At 43.8% G+C, this 23,553-nt stretch overlaps 1 protein-coding gene across 1 annotated transcript in view; it reads left to right on the forward strand.

Annotated features, from left to right (window-relative positions):
* GLG1 (golgi glycoprotein 1) overlaps positions 1 to 23,553 on the forward strand; it is an 88,703-nt gene that overhangs the window by 62,322 nt on the left and 2,828 nt on the right. Inside the window, exons 8-23 of the mRNA XM_009883159.1 lie at positions 627 to 841; positions 6,747 to 6,868; positions 7,532 to 7,633; positions 9,585 to 9,738; positions 11,418 to 11,555; positions 12,384 to 12,470; positions 13,379 to 13,441; positions 14,179 to 14,292; positions 14,719 to 14,807; positions 15,706 to 15,823; positions 16,801 to 16,893; positions 17,452 to 17,589; positions 18,915 to 19,038; positions 19,398 to 19,540; positions 19,762 to 19,863; positions 22,806 to 22,913. Coding sequence (XP_009881461.1) covers positions 627 to 841; positions 6,747 to 6,868; positions 7,532 to 7,633; positions 9,585 to 9,738; positions 11,418 to 11,555; positions 12,384 to 12,470; positions 13,379 to 13,441; positions 14,179 to 14,292; positions 14,719 to 14,807; positions 15,706 to 15,823; positions 16,801 to 16,893; positions 17,452 to 17,589; positions 18,915 to 19,038; positions 19,398 to 19,540; positions 19,762 to 19,863; positions 22,806 to 22,913 — 1,910 coding nt within the window. The remainder of the gene's footprint in view (positions 1 to 626; positions 842 to 6,746; positions 6,869 to 7,531; positions 7,634 to 9,584; positions 9,739 to 11,417; positions 11,556 to 12,383; positions 12,471 to 13,378; positions 13,442 to 14,178; positions 14,293 to 14,718; positions 14,808 to 15,705; positions 15,824 to 16,800; positions 16,894 to 17,451; positions 17,590 to 18,914; positions 19,039 to 19,397; positions 19,541 to 19,761; positions 19,864 to 22,805; positions 22,914 to 23,553) is intronic.

Here is a 23,553-nt window from a genome sequence, read left to right on the forward strand (position 1 = left end):
AGCTTACAACAGATCTAAGCATGTATTAAAGCTATATTTCTGTACAACTGCAGCTGGTTTGTTAGACGCTCTGTATATGCTCTTGGTACCATGTTCTGTTTTGTTTTGTTGGCTTCCTGAGCGAGTATGTGCTGTTGCTCTAGGAAACCTTTTCTTCAGAAAATGTTTAACCTGCTGTTGGACAAATTCCTCCCCCGACTACATATCAAGCTGGTAAATTACCAGAGGTGACTTCTGTTTCTGCAGTGGAAAAATGAGCCCTTGAGCGTACAGGGAAGAGCTGACCTGTACCACAGAACTGCAGATCCACTGAGCATCTTCAGCTGTTCTTCAAAAGCATCTCCTGTAATGTGAAATCCAAAATAAGATTCTACTAATCTTTCAGAAATCCCTTTTTTTTTTTTTTTTCAACTTTGTGTTAAATCCGTAGAGTGGCTATCTTACAGGTTGGATTAAACACTGGGACCTACCATAACTGGTTTAATTCCCCGCACGTCTGCTCTCACACACGTGGTGTTGTCCAGAGCATGGACACCACCCTTGTTCTTCCAACATGACAGTAGCATAGGTCAAGAAGGGCACTGCTAAGCGTGAATACTAAATCACATTGTCTTCTCTTGGCTCAGGTCGACAAGTGAGCAGCGAGTGCCAGGGTGAAATGTTGGATTATCGGCGCATGCTGATGGAAGACTTTTCGCTGAGCCCAGAAATCATCCTGAGCTGCCGAGGGGAGATCGAACACCACTGCTCCGGCCTGCACCGCAAGGGTCGCACCCTGCATTGCCTGATGAAAGTCGTGCGGGGCGAAAAGGGAAACGTGGGGCTGAACTGTCAGCAGGCAGTAAGAGGCTTTTCTATCACTTCGCTTCTCGGTTGCTCAGTTGGTTAGAGGCGCTGATTCGTTAACGTGTCGCCTTGCGATGGAGATTCTTCTGCTGGCTCTGCCAGCTACCGGTGAATGATGGAGACACTTGTGTCACTGTCATGGTATGAAGTGTATCTTGCAGCACATTATTAATGTCTTTTTTTTTATTTTTTCTCTTCAAAAAACACATTTTGGATTGTTTTGCTCTGGATTTTGTACTGGATCTCCAGTAGTTCTTCTCCAGCAGCTCAGTCATGGAATTCACTCCTGGGTGCAAGAAATGTTAAAACATTCCCTCTCCTTCCCCTTTCACCCTATGCTCTGTCCTTGGAAAAGCACTAAATCTTCTCAAAGCACCTTTCCACTCAGTTTGATTTTGCTATCTCATTCAGCATAAACTCTGGAAATGGAACTTCGGGGACAGGTAGGTACGACGTACTGCTGCACATCGTTGTCGTTGCAGCCGCTGGAGAAAATGTTGTTCTTCTCCAGAAAACCTCTTTAAAATGGGATGATTCTTTTGCCTTTTTTAAACTCTATTTTGGACCCGATGCATCGTGTTTGTAGTCTCTTTAAATTAAAAACAATTATTTAATAGTTTTTCAAACTTACTAGTTCTTTTTAATGTAATATTATGTTTTTGTACTTAACACCTGCTTTTAATGACCCATGAGCCTGGAGAAGTGACATCAATGCCAAAAATTGCTAAGGGGGGTGTTAGCGCTGATGCAGGAGTTTGAGGAGATGTACGCTCCTCCTGCAGTATATGGAACTGCTGTAGACCATTTTCCCTTTAAATGTAGCTTAAAGCCTGATCCCAAAATGTTGCCAGTTTGTGTATGTTGTTCAAAGATAAATTAATATCTGTTACAGTTTTGTAAGGCGTAGGATGCTTTTGTGATGAAGCTTATTTCTGTATAAATACCAGGTGTATTGGTGCGGCAGCTGAACAGTTTGAGTCATTTCTGCGGTGAGCTGTAGTGCATGACTTGTGCTTCCCAACGTTAGCGTGAAAAACTGAGTGCTTGTTTCTGTTTAAATATGAAATGGAACTTGCTGCCTCAGAACCGGATTATTTGCAAATTGTCGGAAGATCAGTTCATCTTGGGAATAACTTGCAGATCATGAAGCGCGTGTTCAGAACAAGTCATAAGTCAAGGCAGGGGACCCCCAAAAGCGATACGAGTTTTCAGACTTCTGGGGAAAATGAACGTCTGTAGAAATCTATAGGTTTGTTTACAGTTCTCTTGTGCTTAAGCTTCCGCTTTATTTTGTGCGGTAAGTTGATGCAGCAGCGGGGCTTATCCATGATTCCCCTTCAAGTTGAACGGCCTATGTTCTCTTCTCTGCGCAGAAGACAGCAGGAGCAAATTAAGCGTTGATTTTATAAAATACGGTTGGTTTGTCTGTATTTTTATGGGCAAGAGGAAATAGATAATTGCAAGAATAGGATAAACATTCCAATGCTGTGGGCTCCTGAGTGCTGGCATGGTGCTATTACATAGCTGCCCATGACTTCTGAGGTACTAAATAATTTATTGTTGATATTTTTGTATGTGAATGGTAATGGTTGTCTCAGCTGTCACTGGTTTTGTTCTGTTTTGATTTATTGTGTTAGAATGAGCCGCTTGCTTTTACCTTCTATGGTAGGTGAATTATCTTTGTAAGGAAGAGAATATTCCAGATACTGTGTGGATTGTGCAAGAGACTCAAACTCACCTGTCATCTGAGACCGGCGCATGTGACAGGCCATGAAGAAGGCAAGTTAGAGGTCTTCATAGTAGCAGGAGCGACTTTTGAATACCTAGAGAGCACCTCTGACGTATGCTTCTGCTGAGCCACTGATGCTTTTCTGAAGCTGATTTCCCAGCTTCGTTGTTGCCGTATGTCAGTATAGTTTGGTGTTTGAGACGTGGATGGTCTCAGAAGTGCTCCTTTGGCAAACTCATTCGTGGGGAAAAGGTTGACCTGTGTTGAGGTTTCCAAAAACTAGTATGCAGACTGCATCAAAGAGCATGGACTGGTTTGTTTTGGGTTTTTTGTCTACGGTGTAACATTGGTGAGAGCTGCTGTGACTTTGTACCTCCCGTGGCTCCTCATCTGCAGATAGGATGGCTGCTTCGGCCATCTCCTGCTTGCTTACTTCTTGGCTTGGTCCACATGGCTTCAGCCCAAGTCCAACTAGACCAAAGCTGACTCGCATTGGTCCTTGCTTTCTGATGTTCTTGGGCAATTCTTATTTCAGGAACATAGTGCTGATGCTCTCAGATTGAACTTCGATGTGGCTGTTGGTGGTGGAACTACTGGTCTGTGGCATCTCTACCTTATCACCTGTGGAAAAAGAGGAAAACCGGTCACTTTGGTCTTGTCCCAGCAGAGCTTGCTGCAGTGCTTTGGGCAGTCAAAAACTTGTGTCTCTGTGCTTTTAGTAGCATCAGTAGGTAATGTTAATACAGCACTTTAATTTCTTGGCTAGCTCAAAGCAGTAGGACTAGTCCTGAAATTCTTCATTGCAGAAGCTGTCCAACCAGACACACTTGCCTAGACTGTTTGTGCTTGAGGAAATTGGAACGGAAAACATCTAATTCAGATCTGGTTTTACTTACTGTCCTGTCTGCCAAGGTTTGCTCCAATTCTGCTTGCCTTTTGAAAGGAAGATGGTTGCCCATCTGCCAAAAACAACACGAAAAATAATCCCGAAACAATGAAACATAACCAAAGAACCTGCATGATTTTATTTTCCTGCAGGAGCATGTGCTCGTAGCCTTTCCTGCACAAGGAACATGGGTGCTTCTTTGTACTTAAAACTGTCAATGAAAGGTGTTCTCAAACCTTCTGATACGCCAGTTTCTTCATCTGAGAGTTTTCATTTCTTGTGACACCTCAACCAGAATGATTTTGCGTGTGAGACTCTGCAGTCGCGATAAACTATGCTTTTGAGCAAGAGGTGTGCCCAGACCCAAACGTTGGAAGAGCTGTGTGGGTTTTTTGGTCTCGGTTTTGATCGGTAAACTTTCAAAATACCCAAGTTCTGTAACTGGTAGAGGAACAATGGCTTTCTCTGTAACATAAATGGTTCTGCCTAAGTTCAAAATAACTCCTGGGTGTTTGGTCAGCCTTATCTTGCCTAACCGTAGGCTTAAGTACGTTGCTCACCCCAGCACATCACAGGAACGCTCTAGCAAGGTGCCTTCTTTAGGGCTGTTTGCAGTTTGGCTTTGCCATCTCATGAAGCAAAGGACAGGGCTCCTATCTACTTATACAATTGATGTACTTCTATAGGGGGCATGCATTTTATCAAGAAAAAAATTCACACCACCATCAGAATGAGATACTACTTCAGGAGCACGTCTTCCCGTGTAAAACAAGCTCTTCTTTGCTCAGGGGAAGCATGTACAGCTTGGATACGTTCCAGTCGTTAAATGGTCTTCTGCAAATATCATTGTTATTTGTCAGAAGATGGAGATGCTGCATGTAGGAGCGTGGGTCTGTGATGCTGTAGGTCATCAAACAGCAGATATCGGTGTCCCTTAATTGTGAGCATCAGCCTATAACAGGTCTACAGCTGTACTGGCAGTGTCTAGCACCTATGGTGTCGCTTAGTGGAAGCGGTATTTCATACTGGAGCTGCTGGCAAACTTTTTTTTCAAATACGTGGCTTTTGTGTTGCTCTGGTCTCATTTTGATTTTTCTGTTGAGTCCCTTGAACATGTAAAACTATAATCGTTGCTAAAAGGGCAGATATTTCTGCTTTGGATTTCTAATACAGCTAATAAATTGATAGCTAATTATTAGTTTAGCTCCTCATCAGGGTGAAAGTTCAGAGGATTATACAGGTTATCCAGCTGCTTTTCAGCTGCAAGGGTTTGTTGTGAGAGGGAGGAAAGTCCTATAAAACCTTCACCTTTATCGCCGCTGCCAAATTACTGCCTTGTCCCTGCGGTCAGGGCAGCTGGCTTGCTGCTGCACGTCTTGCATGGGTTGAGGATCAGGACTGGGAATCCCGCAGTGGTACCCAAAACGGGGCAGAGCATCGGGGAGGTGATCTGAAAGGTCTTTTCCAGCCATAACGATTCGGTGATTCCGAGCTGTCGTACCGAGTGGAAGAGGCCACAGTGCGCTGGATAACAACACAAATACCACATAAATTGAGACCTGAGGAAGAATCCTGCCTATATAATGCTCTGGCGGGTGTATTTCATCCCTGTGTGTAAGAAAGTGTCAGGTTTGAGGTTTTAATTCACCCATTTGTCTTTAAGGGAGTAATTCCACCAATCACACTCGATCCCTTTCGATATGCAAACACCTGGCAGAAAGCGATCCCCGCACGCCGTGTGCAGGGCATTGCCCCTCCGTGCAGGCTGCGTGCGTGCGCGCCAGCACAACGCCCGTCTTCTTCTCCTCGCTTTGATCCTTACCAAGTTTGTGAAGGACTTACCGCTCCTCACTTCTGCTGAGGAAGGTACGGCTCCCTGGTACGAACTGGATCCCCTGTTTGCTTCTGGTTTACCGCTGTCAGAGTCGTATAAATGGCTTCTGGTTTTATTATTCTTATTTTTTAGTGAAAACATCCCAAGAATTTTTGAATCAACAGCTTGTGCCTGCTAGGCAGCGCCCTTCTGAGCCGCCTGCCATCCCTCAGAAACCGAGGCTGGGCCTAATCAACTCTGGCCAAGAGCGAGTGGCAGGAAATCCTGTGTTCCTCCCAGGCAGCCTGTGGTCTGTCCTCTTGATTGCAAGTCTCCTATTGGAGAAACAGCTCTAGCTTGTATTTTCTCCAGTTCTCTGATGCCTTTTTTTTTGTTGTTGTTGTTTTTCAACTTTTCTGTGTTCTGTGATGTTAGGGCTTCGCCCCTGAATATTTCCTGGATGGTGCTTAGGTGCAGACTTTGAAAGGTGGAGGATAAAATTGTAACTGTGCTTTAGCTGGGCTGGGAACCAGTAGTAAAAATCATTAAGTAAGTGTCAAGATGTTAACAGCGTAGACTGTTTGATGTCGGTGTGCAGTTGCCTTCTAAGCAAGCTCTCTTTTTTTCTTTTTTCTTCCAAATTTGTCAGCTAGAAACGTTGGCCTGTCGAATGATGCCGGTCAGCCCTGTGTCAGTCTTTGGGAATTCACAGCTTGGTGGGGAATGAGGTGGGACGTGGGGATCCTGGGCTGAGTTATGCCCCAGAAAGCTGCTCTCCTCCCCAAAACTGGAGATAAGCGAGACTGAGGTTTACCCCAGTTCCCTTCATATATGTATAGGAAGGGAAAAACAAGCCAATATAATACAAATAATAAATTGTGTCCTGTCGGCCAAACTGCAGTTACCCTGGCTTCCAAAAGCTTGAGCAGGCACACTTGAGGAAATGATATTTCATGGGCCAGCAGAACTGGACGTTTTATCCTGTATTCCAGTGAAACTTTTGTGTCTTCTCCAGGCAATGCAAAAATGTTTTTAAGCTTTGTTTGGAGTTAGGCGGCTGGTCTTTAAACATTGATTTGGTTTTTGGTTTAGAACAGTAGATAGTCTTCGTGGAAACGTGACAAATTTGCATGTTTGGTACCCTCAGCCTTATGGGATGAGGGTGGATCAAAAATACAATATTCAGATTTTACCATTGCTGTTTTGTAAGTCGGTATATAACTGGGCCGGGTTTACAATTCACCGGTATGCGACTGGTCTCATCCAGTGTTGCTGGGCTGCTTTATAAAGATAATTAGGGTTCAGCAAATTCAGCAGCACTGGACTCCCGTGTCTGGTAATTGAGTTGGCGGCATGAGCACTTAAAATAATCAGCTGTAGAGCAGAGGTCATACCTGGTAGTGTTGTTATTGGCATAGAAGTTGTAAGCGCTCTCATTTTTGATCATTATAATTTGTTTTCTTTCCTTCCAGCTTCAAACGCTGATTCAAGAAACTGACCCCGGTGCGGATTACCGCATTGACCGAGCGTTGAACGAGGCCTGTGAGTCGGTTATACAGACCGCCTGCAAGCACATACGCTCTGGAGACCCAATGTAGGTGGCTCTCCGTTACAACTGCTTTGCGGTTCTGTTGGGGCATCCCTGAAGGTTGTGTGGTTGGCCAGTATAGATTCTAAAACCTGTCCAGAAATGATGATGGGCTCTGAACTGGCCATTCATACAGGGTTGGAGGTGTGAACCGAGCTCTGTCTTTATTCTTGCTGTATAAGCAGGCTGGTATCTTTATAATGGGGCAAGTTTAGCACTGGCGAAGGACGTGGCTGTCTCGGGCGCTTACATTAAATTCGTAACGTTTGATGTGCTAATTTCTCTTACTACGTAAGTCTTTAGCAATATCGCAAAGAAAAGTAACAGGCCTTGCAACGCCAGTTAAGCAAGCCCATGCTGCAGAGACCAATGTCTCCTTTATCTGTAGGTCTGATATATAGTGTCTCTTGAGCCAGGTTTTATATAAAATAGTCCTTCTGATTTTGTCGTATATCAGACTTGCTGAGATAGCTAAAACAATGGAATTTAAGAGGGGACAAATGTGGTATACAGTTGTTTTAGATGTAATCTTGAGGGAAGAGCAAGATCTTTGCTGTGTTTAAACGGCTTATCTTCATTGGAAAGACTGATTTGGCAACGCCAACTGTTACAAGAAAGCTCAGCATGATTATAACAGTCTGTTGCCTAACTTTTTTCTTCTGTTTGCAGGATTCTGTCTTGCCTGATGGAGCACTTGTATACTGAGAAGATGGTAGAGGACTGTGAGCATAGGCTTCTGGAGCTGCAGTATTTTATATCTCGCGATTGGAAGTGAGTGCTGTAAAACAAGGTGTATCCTCACTTGATGCTTGTATTTAGCGTTTTAATGCATTAGGAGTTCCTTGTAAAACGGTATAGCTTATGCTTCTTTAAAAGAGGACTTTTAAGATGCCAGGTCTGTAGGGCATTATTGCCTCTCTAGAACAGTAGAAGCAAAAGCTGCTTAGAAAAAGGAAGTGTGATGCCCACTTAAATCAGGTACTTACTTAGAAATGATGCAGCCCTAAAAAAAAAAATCTTGAGTTTGAGCTCTGAAATTCAGTGCATCTTTAATTAAAAGAAGTCTCTCTGGCCGTACGGAAGTTCAGGGTCACTTTCTGTGCAGGTGGCAGCCAGCTTTATCTGCTCTGAATATTACAATATGGGAGTTAAGAAAACCAAGCTACCAAATATAACAAAGAACCACTGTGTGAGAGTCTGCCTGCTTCCATTTCTGCCTTTTTTTCAAGTTCGTTAGGTGTGATTACAACCTGTAGAGCAGATGTAATTCCCTTTACTGAAACGCTGCTTTTCCAACTTTCTCATCCAAAGGTGGCAGTGCTTTATTTTAAGTATCTACAGAGCCCCTTGTGTCTGTGTGGGTTAAGATAAGGAGAGTATCAATTTGATAAACATGACCAAGGAGGCAAGAGTAAGTGTTTGGCTTTTCTTCTGAAGAAGTTTGAGAGCTGAGGAAGTAGAGTGCATCAGATGGGGTTGCTGCAAGAAATGGAATAATTGTTCTCAGTGACCACAGGTGTGGTCACTAACGTAAGGCACGAAGTTGTGGGCTTCGGTTACTGCAAAGGGTGTTCAAATCAAACGTTAAGAAAATCTGACTCGTAGGTGTACCTATGGCCAGCATCGCCAGTAGTTAAGAGCTGACATGCTGTGTGAACCTTCTGCTCTTAAAATACACAGTGCTTCATGGACCAGAGAGTTTAGGGGTTTGTGGCTCTTTATTTAGTCATCTCAATATCTGTCTCCAGAGGTAGACAACAATACTTAATTATTTTTTTTTCCTCCTCTTCCTGTTTCACTTCATTGCTGGTTCTCCTGCTGCTTGTGCCATGTTTGCAGCAGGTAATTCATTGCTTGAGCCAAACTTAAAGGATTGGAAGAAGGAAGACTGAGTATTTGCATTTTGCAGGGAGTAAGATAGTTCTAGTTCATATTGCAGGCTGCACAACTTTAGCTCATCTTTCTTGTTTAACCACCGTTTCCTAGAACGGGCTTATAAAAACTGTTGTATTAACTGTGCACCTAGCACAGATGCACGGAGTAGAAATGGTTTTCTTACTACTCTTAGCATTATCTATATAATTGCATGCGCTGATATCACTTGATGCTTGCATTCTAAAGTGTTGCAGAAATCTGAAGTTTCCATTTTGGAAAGTTGGCAATATCTTACTTAGCTTTAATGTAATTACACACCGTCTTAAGAGATCTGCTCTTGCAGTTTTCTTGTACGCAAAAGCAAGGGAATGCTGAGTCTTCGGTTAGCTCAAATCCAGAGCAGACAATAATTTATCTAACTCAGATTTTTATGAAACTGGCATTTCAAAATGGCAGCAGTACAAAATACACGTAAGATATTACACAAGCAAAACACGGTATGTACCTGCCGTTCTGCTGCTTTAGGATATCAGTGAGGTGATTTCTTTTCTCACGTGTCAGCTTTTGGCTGGCATGCTGCAGAAGAGAATGGGATGCACTTCAAGAAACGTTGAAGATTTAATCTGTAATTAAAGATATTAGTGTATTTTTGCAAGATTAGGGAGTTGATTCCCAGTTGAGTGACAGGCATTTTGCCACCTGTTGGTTCAGTTGGTTAGACGCCTCTGCTACATGATGTGGTGGGGTATGAAACTTGAAGTAGTTTTTTCTGCCTCAGAAGCGTTTCAGAATATGAAAAATGTTAAAGTTTTAAATAAATGGCTATTGATAACTTTTCTGTTTGCAGATTGGATACTGTCCTTTACCGCAAGTGTCAGGGTGATGCCTCCCGTCTCTGCCATACCCATGGCTGGAACGAGACGAGTGAGCTGATGCCTCCGGGGGCAGTTTTCTCCTGCTTGTACAGGCACGCGTACCGCACAGAGGAGCAAGGAAGGAGGGTAAGTGCCAGAGTGCAACTTACTGCTCTTTGATCTGTGATGGAAGGCTTGCACGTACGTTTGGAAGTTGGACACGCTGTGCTAAAACTGCAAGAACTTGCAAAAGCTACTTAAAAGCATTTGCCGTAGGTGGTACTTGTGCTGCTTTGCGCGTGCAGCCCCTCCTCAAACGTGCCTTGAAGGTCTGTCCTGGTGTTCTGATAAGGCAAAACGGCCACATCAAGACGTGACAATTGCCTGCAGGGGGAACTATGTGCTGACAACAACTTATGCATATCTGTTTAGACACAGCGCAAGTCCTCCCCCCTCCTCCAAAGAGGAATGTGATTCCTTGTACATAGCTAGCATAGCTGCAAAATTGGTTTTATTCAAAAAAGGAGTTCTGAGCTCAGCTTCCCTGGGCTGTTTCTAATGAATTTTTGATCTGAGTACAACTTCAGATTATACTCCATTAAGTTCTTCCTGTTGATATAAAGCATCCTTTCAGTTCTTTGGAGCATATGTACTGGTAAAGGTGCTTATGCTGCCTTTAAAGAAGACAGTAGGGATCTGACTTGCTGCCCTGCAATCTGGAGATCCACCATGATCACGTTTGCTTGGTTCAGAGCTACTCTTCCCAAGTTTGCTGCCCTCTCGTGCCTTTAGCAAGGCACTCCCTTGAAAGCAGCTGGGTGCTCTGTTCCATTTCTTTTGCCACTGTAGTGTACACAGCCCCCAGGAGTTGGTGGGTTTACACAACGGCCTGGCTTAAAAATTAATTTCTACAGCTTGATTTAAAAGGTCTTTTGTGGCAGAGGTCAAGTATTGATTGAAAGTATCTCTCTTTTTTAAGAATAATTTTTTTAATGCAGTTTCTTAGTCTGCTGAGTTGAGACTTCTTAATTCCATTTTATATTAGCGCTGACGAAAGAAATCAATAGCCACCTTGCCAATAACCACCATCTATCAGAGAGAGAAAAGGTTTTTCAGTGTGTTTTCTTGTGGGAAGTAGGCTAAGGGAACAGCTGTCATTTTTGAAATTTAGCATTTGAAAGCAAACTCATCGGGAACTAGATCTACTTTTTTCCAGTGCTGCCCCCAGAACGCTAGGTAACTTCTAGCGCTTTGGATTTTTAAATGTGTGAAGTTTTAAGCTTTGACCTGTGCATTTGAGGTCTGACAAGCACCATATCAGTATCCATTGGCTTTCTACGATTTATTTCTTCCTCAGTCTCGGCAAATGCTGGCTGTGATGTGCTGCAGTGGGGGTTGCTGACCAGAAACTGCAGCCGGACTATATTGCTTAATTCTGGGCTTCCCTTTCAGTATTGAGGGCATGAGCTGTTCTGACTTGCAGCTGTAGCTTTGAGTGAAGGGGGCAGTGCAGCAGATAATCTAGGGACCTGCTTCGACATCTCATTTCAAAAGCAAAGCGAAGGTTTAAGAATACAAGATGTATTTTAGTGGAATGAAAAAGGAGCCTCCCTCCAAACTAAGTGACCAAGCTCCAAACTCTCTTGGAGCCTGGATTGCTTGTGAGGGCCCCATCAGGCTCATGCTGAGGACTAATTCTGTACTTTCTGGGATTGCCGATGGCATTGGTGGTCACTCTCAGTATGTCGTCGCCTGACAACATCTTGTTTGCATTGGACTGATTTAGATGACCCCCATGTGCTAAACGCTCTTTGCCCTCTTTGCAGCTATCACGGGAGTGCAGAGCAGAGGTGCAGAGAATCCTCCATCAGCGTGCCATGGACGTGAAGCTGGACCCAGCCCTCCAGGACAAGTGCATGATCGACTTGGGGAAGTGGTGCAGTGAAAAAACGGAGACGGGGCAGGTACTGTACACAGTAACACTGCTACTTCGTTTGCAGAGCTGGAGGGGTGGGGCGGGCAAAAAAAGGGATAAAGGGACATCTTGTTGTTAGCTGCCTCTTTGTACCTGAGAATATATTAAAAATGTGTGCAGTTTGAAACTACGCTAGACTGAGAGACGGAGGTAATAGGAAGAAGCGTTGCGCCTACTGCATGGCTTCAGTAGGTTCAAACGCGTAGTGGAATGGGAAGGGGGGATGGTCAACAAGAAGGACTTTAATGGAGCAACCCCACCCCACCCTGACTCTTATTTGGAATCTTCTACTACAAGCTTGACGTTTCCCACATAAACTTTATCCCATTTCCAGTTGGCAAATACTGACATGCTTCCTGTGTTTATACAGAACTGAACTAACATCTGCTGCTACTTAACAAAATTTCAACAAATACTTTTATGTTAAATTGCTGTGCCCCAGCAGAGCTGTAGGGGAGGAGCCATTCAACGGCAGATGCAGTAGAGCATACGCCATTGTCTTTTTGAAGTGTCCATCATAGGTTGTAGTTTGGGTAATTGACTTCTCATTAAGGTTATGTGAAGGACAAATTAAATGTGATATTCCAGAAGCGAAAGCACATCGTGCAGCTTTTGAGAAGAAGCAGTCACATTCTAGACCAACGTTCTCCATCACTACTACATATATGTGTTCTGGGGGTGCCCGTAGAGGGGTGGGATTAAATGAGATTTAGGGCTTTACAAGGAGGAGGGCGGTTCCACATGTGGTAAAGCTATTTCAAGCCCAAATTTTCGAATTGGGCTCTTGGATCACACGCTACAATGTCTGGTTTTGTAGGAGCTGGAATGCCTTCAGGACCACCTAGATGACTTGGTGTCTGATTGCAGAGACATAGTGGGAAACCTCACTGAGCTGGAGTCTGAGGTGAGCGGTTTTCAGCTGAGGGTAAAGGGAATAGTTGAGCACGTCTAGTTAAGCACATCGTTGTGATAGTGATGAAAAAAAGCGAGGTTAGAGTAGCTGCAGAAATGCAGCTCTCTGGGATTGAGCAGAGACCATCCATTCTAACCTGTACAATGTAAGTTTTCAGCTGGGGTTCTTGGGGAAGAGAATTGAACAACGATTCAGGATTTTAGGCTGGTGGTGACATTTTTCCTGCTTAAAATTGGTTATGGTGCTGAAGCTAAGATTTCTTGCACAGGTAACCCGGTTACCTTTAGTACAAGTCAAGATACGTCACGGGAATTCATGTTTTGGTCTTGCTTGCAAGTAGTTTTGAGTGCCGTATTGCAACTTCCCTCCCCCTGTCCCAAAAATTTTGCAAGAAGTAACTGCCAGGTGCATCATTAGAGGTTTTCAGTGAGGTCAGCAGCTTTACTTATTCCATGAAGCTGCATATTGGACTATCTTGCCCTGAACTGTTCCCTGTATGTCTTAAAATTTGCATTGTGCCCTAGGAAAAGCATCCTTCCAGCCGTTACAAAATGGGTTTTTCAGAACTGTCGTTAATCTTTAACACCTGCCTAGGTGTAAGGTGATTCCTTGTGCCGTAGCATCCAGGTTGGAGAGGGTCAGCTGAAATATCCAAGCAATGAGTTTCTGTGGAGAGCAGGCTCTTCCCTTAAGCTGGAAGGCTTGTCTTGCATTTGCCCCGCTGTTGGCAGGAGCGAACCCTAGGATTTCCAGAACTGAAGGGCAAAGCTGCCTGGATTGCATCTTTCGAAACGCTGTAAACTGGGTTGACTTTCTACTTGTTATCGCAGGGTTTTTTTTTCAGAGCCTTTTTTCTTGTGCATTGCCAATGAAAATGAAATATTGGGTGTTTTCTGCAGGACATTCAAATTGAAGCTTTGCTGATGAGAGCGTGTGAGCCCATTATCCAGACCTTCTGTCATGTGAGTACTCTGTAATAGTGTGAATATCTTGGGGGGGGGAAAAACACTGTGTGGGAAAGGTTAGAGGGTTAGTATTAGTTAGTAGGTTAGTTAGAAGGTATGGTTAGTTAGAAGGTTAGTATTAGTTCTTGGTGTACATGCTACACTTCAAAAGTAAAATCAGACGTAAGCAGTTACAAAGGTCTTTGGTTTAGGGTGTTTTCTTAATTAAAAATTCTTAGTTCCGTCTAGTACTTATGCTACGGCTCTGCCAACAGCAGAAAAGCTAGAGTTTGAAGATGAAAATTGCCCTGTCATTGGAAAAAAAAAAATCACTTTACAGTAGGTTAAAAACTAAACTCTTTCCTTCCCCCTTGGCCGCAAGCGGTGCGTCTCGCCGCTCCGCTCTGTGCAGCTGCTCAGCATTGCTGAAATAACTTCTTATGTTGCTCCAGGATTGAGTAGTTACATAGCAGTGAAGGCACCTAGCTGTGGTACCTCATGTAAGCATCGAGTCTCTGCGGCAAGTTCTCCTGAGTCTAAAGTATGCATATGCCCAAGATTATTTTTTTCTGAACTATTATCTATAAATACTTGTGTGGTGCAGCTCTCGGGTGGTCAGTTAATGGTGAGTGTAAGCTCACAATAGAGAGCAGGACTGTAAGTTCCATTATTTCCTGCTCACAGTGGGCTACAGGAGCATAAAAATCATGACTTGTAACAGTAGCTCATTTTTAAGCCTTTCATCTCTTCTTCAGGAGGTTGCAGATAACCAGATTGATTCTGGGGACCTGATGGAATGTCTAATACAGAACAAACACCAGAAGGAAATGAATGAAAAATGTGCAATCGGAGTTACTCATTTCCAGCTGGTAAGCAAGCGCTTTTCTCTGCTGTCAGTGGAAGCCTGTTCTGTTCGTTGAGGGTGTTGACAGGAATTAGCTAATTATGAAACCCCTGCTTCTTTGAGGTTGATTTCCCGCTGTATTTAAAGTGCTCTTGTGAATTCAGACAGTTGTACTTGCATGCCTGGTCATAAACGGTCACTTCTGGAGGTGATTTATTTTCAGTCCCTCCTTCCTTCCCGGCGTACGGTGGAGACGGTCCCAGTTTCTTCCGCAGTGCAGCGTTCCCCCGTGCTTCCACGTTAATAAACTCTGGACAAAATCACTTCCTGATTGTATGGTTCAATAAGTGTTCTCTTGGGCAGCACTTGTCTCACTCTTTTCTTTTTTTTCTCTCTCCTTTTTTCACCTCCAGGTGACCAAAGTTGTTTCTTTTTTTCTCCTTTTTTGCAGGTTCAAATGAAAGACTTTCGGTTCTCATACAAGTTTAAAATGGCTTGCAAGGAGGATGTGCTGAAACTTTGCCCCAACATCAAAAAAAAGTACGTAGCACCTGACCAAACAGCAATCTGATCCTGTAATTTTATTACATATTTATACAGTATTTTATGATAGGGCAGCAAACGCTGGACTTTCTTTAAAGGCTAAATGTTTTGTGTGTTTTCCCTTAGGGACTGTGTTTGGCCGATGCTTAAAGAGGCATTGTCTGCCTCTTGAAAATCACTTCTGCTTTACTCTTGCATACAAGCCTGTCCTCTTTATTATTTTTCTTGCTCTGAAAATAGCTAATGATTACCATTAGTGGACTGCATGTCCCCAGATGTTTTATATCCTTGCTAGATTCATCATCTTCTAAGATGCAGTCTACCGTTGTTCCAGTTGCTCTTCTGGGAAGGGAAAATATCCCACTTGATTTAGCTGGTTTATTCTTTTCAGTATCGGGATATTTTTTTTTTTTTAATGGCCTACTGCAATGATGTAAGGCTAAATTACACACAAGGTCAATGCTGTTCGTGGATAGCAAGACTATTTGCATTTTATGATATAAATGCCCTTCCCATAATGCAAAAGGATTGTTTGCGATGCCACGTAGGTATTCACCTTCGTCTGTTTCTGAGATTAAGTAAAGCTTTTCTGAAGTGCTCGCATGACTTAAGAGCAGAGGTCTTGCTGGGCAGGGGTGCGGTGGGATTTTTAATATCTTTCTGGCTGCTAATCTAAACTCCAATTAGATTGCATCGGATTGAGGTTTTAATTGTGATCCAGTTACTCTACATAGAGCTTACCCAAGGTAGAAGTAAGCGTAGCTGCACGAGGATTTTACATTGTGTTTGGATTTGTGTTTGGATTCATCGGTTTCTCTGATGTGGACATCCAACACCGGTCTTGGCTGGTCTAAGTGAAGGGTATATGAGTAAAAAGCTGTTTTCTTTTCTGCAGGGTGGATGTAGTAATCTGTCTGAGCACAACTGTGCGCAATGATACTTTGCAGGATGCCAAGGAGCACAGGGTCTCTCTGAAGTGCCGCAAACAGCTGCGTGTTGAGGAGCTAGAGATGGTAAACGTGCACGAAACTCTTGATCTGCCCGCGTTTCTAGTGAGGTCCTTGAATTAAAGCTTCCTGGTTTGTCCACCCTGGAAAAAAAGGAAGCTCATTTGTGAGATGTATCTAATTTATTTTTTCCGCTCTTCTTACAACATGATGCTCAGTTGCCCTTCACGGTGAATGTAATGATTGTCTACTTTAATGCCTTAAATATAGTCTCATGAAGGCTAATGGTCATTGGAATTTCAGCTAGAAGTGATTCTGTTTAGTGTTAGATAGCAACGTGCTACACATGCTGATGTGGTTAAAGTCCTCTAGGAGAGAATAAAAGCTTCATTTTACAGGCTGAGGAAACAAGCACAGATGAAGCAACTCGACTCCAGCTGCTCTAAGCTGCTCTGTGGATAAACAGGAGTAGTGTGTGTTCTGGTAGGCAAGGCTGCCTCTCGCCTTCCTGCTGCAGTGCTTGCAGCAATAAACTCTGAAGGTCTTTGTCCGGTAGATGTTGTTTGAGTGTTAAACTTCACCTTGAGCAGGCCCGCATCAGGAGAGGCAGCACTCTTGCCTTTCTAAAGAAGAATTCAAATGCTGCACATCACTAAAAGCAGGCGACTTCGTTCACATCCTCCAGATCACCCAGTGGATGGGTGGCTATTAATATGTCCCTTAGCTTTCACGTGAGAAGGTTTTAGCTGTCTTGGACATTTGTGTTGATGCCTTTTTAGGAGGAGCAGTGGAAACAACTTGCCAGCTCTAAAATTCATTTTAAACACTTTCTTCAATGTAAAAAGCCGACTGATTCGTTGCATGGATTTGCAAAGTTGATTTCGCACTTCTCACACCCAAGACCCTTAAATTCAAAGACACTGACCTGCCCGTTGTGAGAATTGCTTGCTTTTTGTGAGTAGGGGGCACTAGTTAATAGATTAACAAAGGCAAATAGTCTTGAGCGTTCTACTTAAAGGTTCACATTGCAATTTATCCTGCAGACTGAGGATATCAGACTTGAACCAGAACTGTATGAGGCTTGTAAAAGTGACATCAAGAATTACTGCCAAAACGTGCCCTATGGCAATGCTCAGGTAATGGATTTTATTAATAATTTACAATTTAATTTGTACTTTCATTTCAGAACACTTCTGAAAACCACGTTTGCCCCTGTGAGTGCAGCGTTAGATTTTCATTTTCATACTACTGAAGTTTTTTGTTAGCATTTTGGAGCATGATCTAATTTTTTTTTTCCCCCACTGGTTTGCAAGTGGTAGTCCTGGGGGAATGCAATGCTGTGACCAGTTCCATCCTCAGTTAATGCTAGTTTTAAGCTATCGGCCGCTGGTTACTGCAAATGTTGCTAAAGGTTTCTTAGGTGTAATGTCTGCAAGATGAGGCTTGGGGTTTTGGAGTAAGTCCAGGTGACCCTCTTCATCTCCTTAAATCTTTGTGAGAAAAGATGAGCTTAAAGCAAGTCCTGGAAATAAGCACTGGTAATGACTTTTGATAAAAATCTAGGCACTGGGGACTTGACTGCATAAATCAGGTGAAGATAGCCGTTAGGGAAACACATAGCGGTGCGTTTGGAGCAGCGTATGACAGAATCATATCAACGATGTGTCTGTTACGGTTGTAATACTGTGTTGTAGATTATTGAATGCCTGAAAGAAATCAAGAAGCAATTGAGTACCCGGTGCCACCAGAAGGTGTTCAAACTGCAGGAGACAGAGATGATGGATCCCGAACTAGACTACACGCTCATGAGAGTCTGCAAGCAAATGATTAAGGTAATGGTAGTGTGCTGATTTAAGAGAGTGAGGGTGGGATATAAGAGCTCTGTCGGCTTTGAGGTTCCCATAAAGGCTTCTTACAAGACTGCTATGTTCTTTCAGAAATATGATTGCTTTTTTGCAAAGTCATGAGTTTCTTAACTCTGCATCAGGCTGAGGTTTCATCAGGCCTCTTCTCTTTCAACTTTACTTCCTCCACATATCTGATAAAAGCCTGTGCACTAATAAATTTGTCTTCCCAACTGCTGGCAGAACGGAGCAGGAAGTCTGTGCCAAGGCTTCTAATACAGTTTTCACCCAGTCAGGTTGGGTTTGGACTGGCTTTTAGCAAAGAAGTTAAAGATTACAGAGAGGTATAACATCTTCAGTGCGCTGCTGGCCTGGTGCACGCAGACTTTCATCAGACTGATAAAGCAGGCAAAATCACGCACAACTTAAAATTAGAAATGCTGACTTAAAATGATACCACGGGGAAAGCAAGAGTGCATGTTAATACAAGACACTTGCACAGCAGCCAGAATTGCAGGCCCTGAAAAGCTTAGTATGTGTGCTCGGTATGCAGTACCCTGACTCAGTATAGTAGCCGAAGCAGAACGTCTTGAGAACGTATTGCTCTCCAGTACAGTGTTATGCTTTTAAGAAAAGACCTGTAATCTCACCAAAATGGTGAGGATTAGAAGATGCAACAGCCTTACCCTATACCCACAGAATTCGTTTCTAACAAAAGAAATTAGTACCTTGGTCTGAATTTTGGGTAAGATGGTTTACTTTTGACTATCTAATTCAGGGCGGCAAATTAGTATCGGTGAGCTCGTCTCTGCTTTCTTATTCTACATGGTCTTACTTTGTCCTGAGTGGTACTAATGAAGTCTTTACCTGTCGCTTTGTCCAGCCAGCATTTATGCAGAACAGCAGTGTGTGTATAGACTTAAGATTTCCCTTTTCATTTCTAAAATAAAGGGGTGTGAACGTAGTTGGGTACGAGACCTGATTTTATGGGTGTTTCTTCCAAAGTGTGCTGTAACTTCAGAACAGAAAATAAAGGCAAATCGCTTTTGATATTGCCAACACAAACTGGTGCCTAGAAACCAGTCAGGACTGTTTGGCTTACTGCTCGTCCATGAGCACAGAGGTTCGTGCCCATAGTCAATTTGGAGAGTAGCACTGTTCTCTTTCATAGGAGGTGTTGGGGCTAGGCAGTGTGTCTGTATACCTCTGGATTGGGCGGGTAGTTATTCTCTTCCACTAATATAGTTGTGGGGTTTTTTCCAAGTGCTTAGCGATGAGGTTTTCAGTTTGTTTTTGTCTTTTTTTTTTTTTAGCGGTTTTGTCCAGAGGCAGACTCAAAAAATATGTTGCAGTGTTTGAAACAAAACAAGAACAGCGAAGTGATGGATCCTAAATGCAAGCAAATGATTACCAAGCGCCAGATTACACAGAACACAGGTATCATCTGCTGAAATAAACTTAACTTGCCTGCCTGAACTGTTGAGTGGTCTGCGTGGCTGAAAGGATATTTGCTGTATTTTACTCTACTTCATGGTTGTCCGTGCACACACGGACTTTATTCAGCCAGGTTCTGGAGGGTGAGTGTGTGTTATTGCATCCACTCTATTCCTGAGGCTCTTGTGTCACAAGTTAAAATTCTCTTATGAAAAAATATTATTTTCCCCCCAAAAGTAAATTCATTGGTGGTACAGTGTCATCCAGGAAATTTCTATCAAATCTCTTTTGGAATGTTATGTTCTGTAATCTGAAGAGATGCATGCGTGCTCTAATGAAGTTCTGTCATCTTCCCCGGTTAGATTACCGCTTAAATCCAGTGCTCAGGAAGGCGTGCAAAGCAGACATACCCAAATTCTGCCAAAATATCCTGAATAGGGCCAAAGATGATACGGAGTTGGAAGGACAAGTCATCTCGTGCCTGAAGTTGAAATATGCAGACCAGGTGAGTAGAGCTGGTGCACGCAAATGAGAAACTCCCCAGGATTGTACTGAGAAACCGTCACTGAATAATGAATCAAACTTGGGCTTGCGGGGATGTTCGAAGTATGCCACAGGCTATACATAAATGAGTTGTTTTACAGAATACACAGGTTAAAATGCAACGTGATTGATTTATGAAAATAAACGTCATCGAGTGGGTTAATGACTTTCTCCGCTTAATAGCGTCTCTCTCCAGACTGCGAGGACCAAATTCGAGTGATAATTCAGGAGTCGGCTCTTGATTATCGGCTGGATCCCCAGCTTCAGATGCACTGCTCTGAAGAGGTAGGACAAGTAGCTCAGCAGCTGCTTTTTCAGGATGAAAGCTCCTTTCATGAAACAAATTTTGTTTCTTAAAACGTGAACTCTCCTTATAATTCAAACAAACAAAATAAAAACCCCTGTGAACTGCTCCTAGCTAGTCAGATTCTCTGCTTGTGACTTTTGCCCAGTATGCAAGAATTGCTGTTTCCTGGGCAGTGCTGATACAAAGTTAATTTTTTCATCTGGGTTGTCATCAGTATTGGTGACTACGGAAAAATACTGCTTTCCTGTTGTCAACATGAGATCATGAGAAGATAGAGTTGATCATGAGAAGATAGAGTTGATCATGAGAAGATAGAGTTCAGGATTAAGTGTAGAATAGACAAAATGACAAGTAGAGTTGAAACCCTAAACTTCAGGAGGGCTAAATTTGATCGTTTCAAAGAATTGCTTGGGCAAATCCCATGGGAAAGGGCTCTAGAGGGTAAGGGGGCTCTAGAGAGCTGGCTGCTATTTAAGCGTCACCTCCTCCAAGCTCAGGATCAGTGCATCCCAAAGAGAAAGAAATCAGGCAAGGGGAGAAGGAGACCTGCTTGGCTGAGCAGGGACCTTCTGAAAAGGCTCAGGTGGAAGAAGGGAGTTTACAATAGGTGGAAGAAGGGGCTGACTGCTTGGGAGGAATACAAGAATGCTGTCAGGGTATGCAGGGAGGAAACAAGGAAAGCCAAGGCAGCCTTGGAATTGAACCTGGCGAGGGATGTCAAGGCCAACAGGAAGGGTTTCTTTAAGTATATAGGAGACAAAAGGAAAACTAGGGAAAATGTGGGCCCGTTGTTGAATGAGACAGGTGCTGTGGTGACGGATGATGCAGAGAAGGCGGAGTTGCTAAATGCCTTCTTTGCTTCTGTCTTCACTGTTCGGGCCAGTCCTTGTGAGACCCAGACTTTACAGGTAACAGAGAAAGTCTGGGCAAAGCAAGACTATCCCTTGGTTGACAAGGAGCACGTTAAAGATCAGTTAGATAAATTGGATATACATAAATCCATGGGGCCTGATGGGATGCACCCTCGGGTGCTGAGGGAGCTGGGGGAAGTCATTGCTGGGCCTCTCTCCATTATCTTTGAAAGGTCCTGGAGGACAGGTGAGGTGCCTGAGGACTGGAGGATAGCCAATGTCACTCCAGTCTTCAAAAAGGGCAGGAAGGATGACCCGGGAAACTACAGGCCGGTCAGCCTCACCTCCATCCCTGGGAAGATGATGGAGCAGCTTGTTCTGGGAGTCATCTCAAAGCACCTGGATGAAAAGAAGATTATCAGAAGTAGTCAACATGGATTCACCAAGGGGAAGTCATGTCTGACTAATCTGATAGCCTTCTATGACAAAGTAACTAGATGGGTGGATGAGGGGAGGGCAGTGGATGTTGTCTACCTTGACTTTGGCAAGGCTTTCGACACTGTCTCCCACATCATCCTCACAGGAAAGCTTAGGAAGTGTGGCTTAGATGAATGGACAGTGAGGTGGATTGAGAACTGGCTTACAGATAGAGCTCAGAGGGTTGTGGTTAGTGGCGCAGAGTCTAGTTGGAGGTTAGTAACAAGTGGTGTCCCTCAGGGGTCAGTACTGGGCCCAGTTTTGTTCAACATATTCATCAATGATCTGGATGAAGGGATAGAGTGTACCATCAGCAAGTTTGCTGATGACACAAAACTGGGAGGAGTGGCTGACACGCCAGAAGGCTGTGCTGCCTTACAGCGTGACCTCGCCAGGCTGGAGAGTTGGGCAGAAAGAAACCTTATGAAGTTCAACAAGGGTAAGTGTAGGGTACTGCACCTGGGGAGGAATAACCCCATGCACCAGTACAGGTTGGGGGCTGACCTCCTGGAGAGCAGCTCTGTGGAGAGGGACCTGGGAGTCCTGGTGGACAACAGGATGACCATGAGCCAGCAATGTGCCCTGGCGGCCAAGAAGGCGAATGGCATCCTGGGGTGCATCAAGAAGAGTGTGGCCAGCAGGTCGAGGGAGGTCATCCTCCCCCTCTACTCTGCCCTGGTGAGACCGCATCTGGAGTACTGTGTCCAGTTCTGGGCTCCCCAGTTCAAGAAAGACAGGGAACTGCTGGAGAGGGTCCAGCAAAGGGCAACAAAGATGATTAGGGGACTGGAGCACCTTTCTTATGAGGAAAGGCTGAGGGACTTGGGTCTCTTTAGTCTAGAGAAAAGAAGATTGAGGGGGGATCTTATTAATACATACAAATACTTAATGGGAGGATGCCAGGGGGATGGGAGTAGTCTTTTTTCAGTGGCACCCAGTGATAGGACGAGGGGTAATGGGCATAAACTTGAACATAGGAAGTTCCATCTTAACATGAGAAGGAACTTCTTTACTTTGAGGGTAGTGGAGCACTGGAACAGGCTGCCCAGAGAGGTGGTGGAGTCTCCCACTCTGGAGACATTCAAAACCCGCCTGGACGCTGTCCTGTGTAACGTGCTGTAGGTGCCCCTGCTCTGGCAGGAGGGTTGGACTAGATGATCTCCAGAGGTCCCTTCCAACCCTAACAATTCTGTGAATTCTGTGAATTCTGTGAACAAAAATATGCGTTAGTTCTCTGGTCTAGCCAACCTTAACTGGAATACAGTCGGATTTTTGAGCTTTTGCTTTTGATAGCTGAATCAGCCACGCCACAATTATTGCTTATTTCGTATCTTAACATTATTTCTACGCTGTTTTCCTCCCTGCCTTCTTTCTCAGCACAGCAGTATTGACTTCTTGCTGTTGGGTTTCAGAGGGTATGCATATTGCATGAGCCAGGCTGCGTTTGGCTCTGAGGATTCTGGGGGGTGAAAGTATCTCATCGTGTTCTCTAGCTGCACCCTGTGATGAACTACTGTATTGAGATATAAATGTGCTAAAAGGCAGAATGATTGTTGTGAACTACTTACATTAAAATACCTTTTTCAAAATAGATTTCCAGCTTGTGTGCAGAAGAAGCAGCAGCTCAGGAGCAGACTGGGCAGGTGGAAGAATGTCTGAAAGTGAATCTGCTGAAAATAAAAACTGAAATGTGCAAGAAGGTAAGGGAAGTAAATCGAATGCGCTCTAAAAGGCATCCCATCCCTGCAGAAGCCTGTGGTTTTTCCAGATCACAGCCCAGGCCATGTTCAAGCTAGTATGAAGCCAGAGCTCTGCACATTTCCGTATGCATCTCGGTTCTGGCCTGCAGCGATTCAATTCAATTTCAATTTGCCAGTGAAAATTGTGCCGACAATGCCTCCTTTGCAATTCCAGGCTTGGATCCTTTCTTGACTATGGTTGCCAAAGTTTCTTGTTCCTAATCTGTTTTCTGTTGCTGTCTCCGTTGCAGGCTTCCTGAGTGCTGGGCATGGCCTGGGCACTGGCTATGATCCAGGGCTCTGTGAATTGCCCCGTGGCTATGGCACCTTATTTCAGTTCTAACTGAAGTAGCCCTGGCATATTGATGTTGTATTTTAGATTAATTATGGGTATTTTAATGAACGTAACTATGGTGACCCTTATGAACCGGGACATTTAATCCAGCCTAAACCAGCATTCATAGCTTTAACCAGGGACAGTAGTGTTTTTTCCCTCATGATCCTGGATTTAAAAAGATGATGCACCTTTCAGAAACATTGAGCAGCATGAATTTTGTTCTCTCTCCTTTTTTTGAGTTGTACTTGTAATTTTCCTCCTCCC

The sequence above is a fragment of the Charadrius vociferus genome, unplaced genomic scaffold (genome assembly GCF_000708025.1).
Source record: "Charadrius vociferus isolate BGI_N301 unplaced genomic scaffold, ASM70802v2 scaffold1434, whole genome shotgun sequence".
Taxonomy (NCBI): domain Eukaryota; kingdom Metazoa; phylum Chordata; class Aves; order Charadriiformes; family Charadriidae; genus Charadrius; species Charadrius vociferus.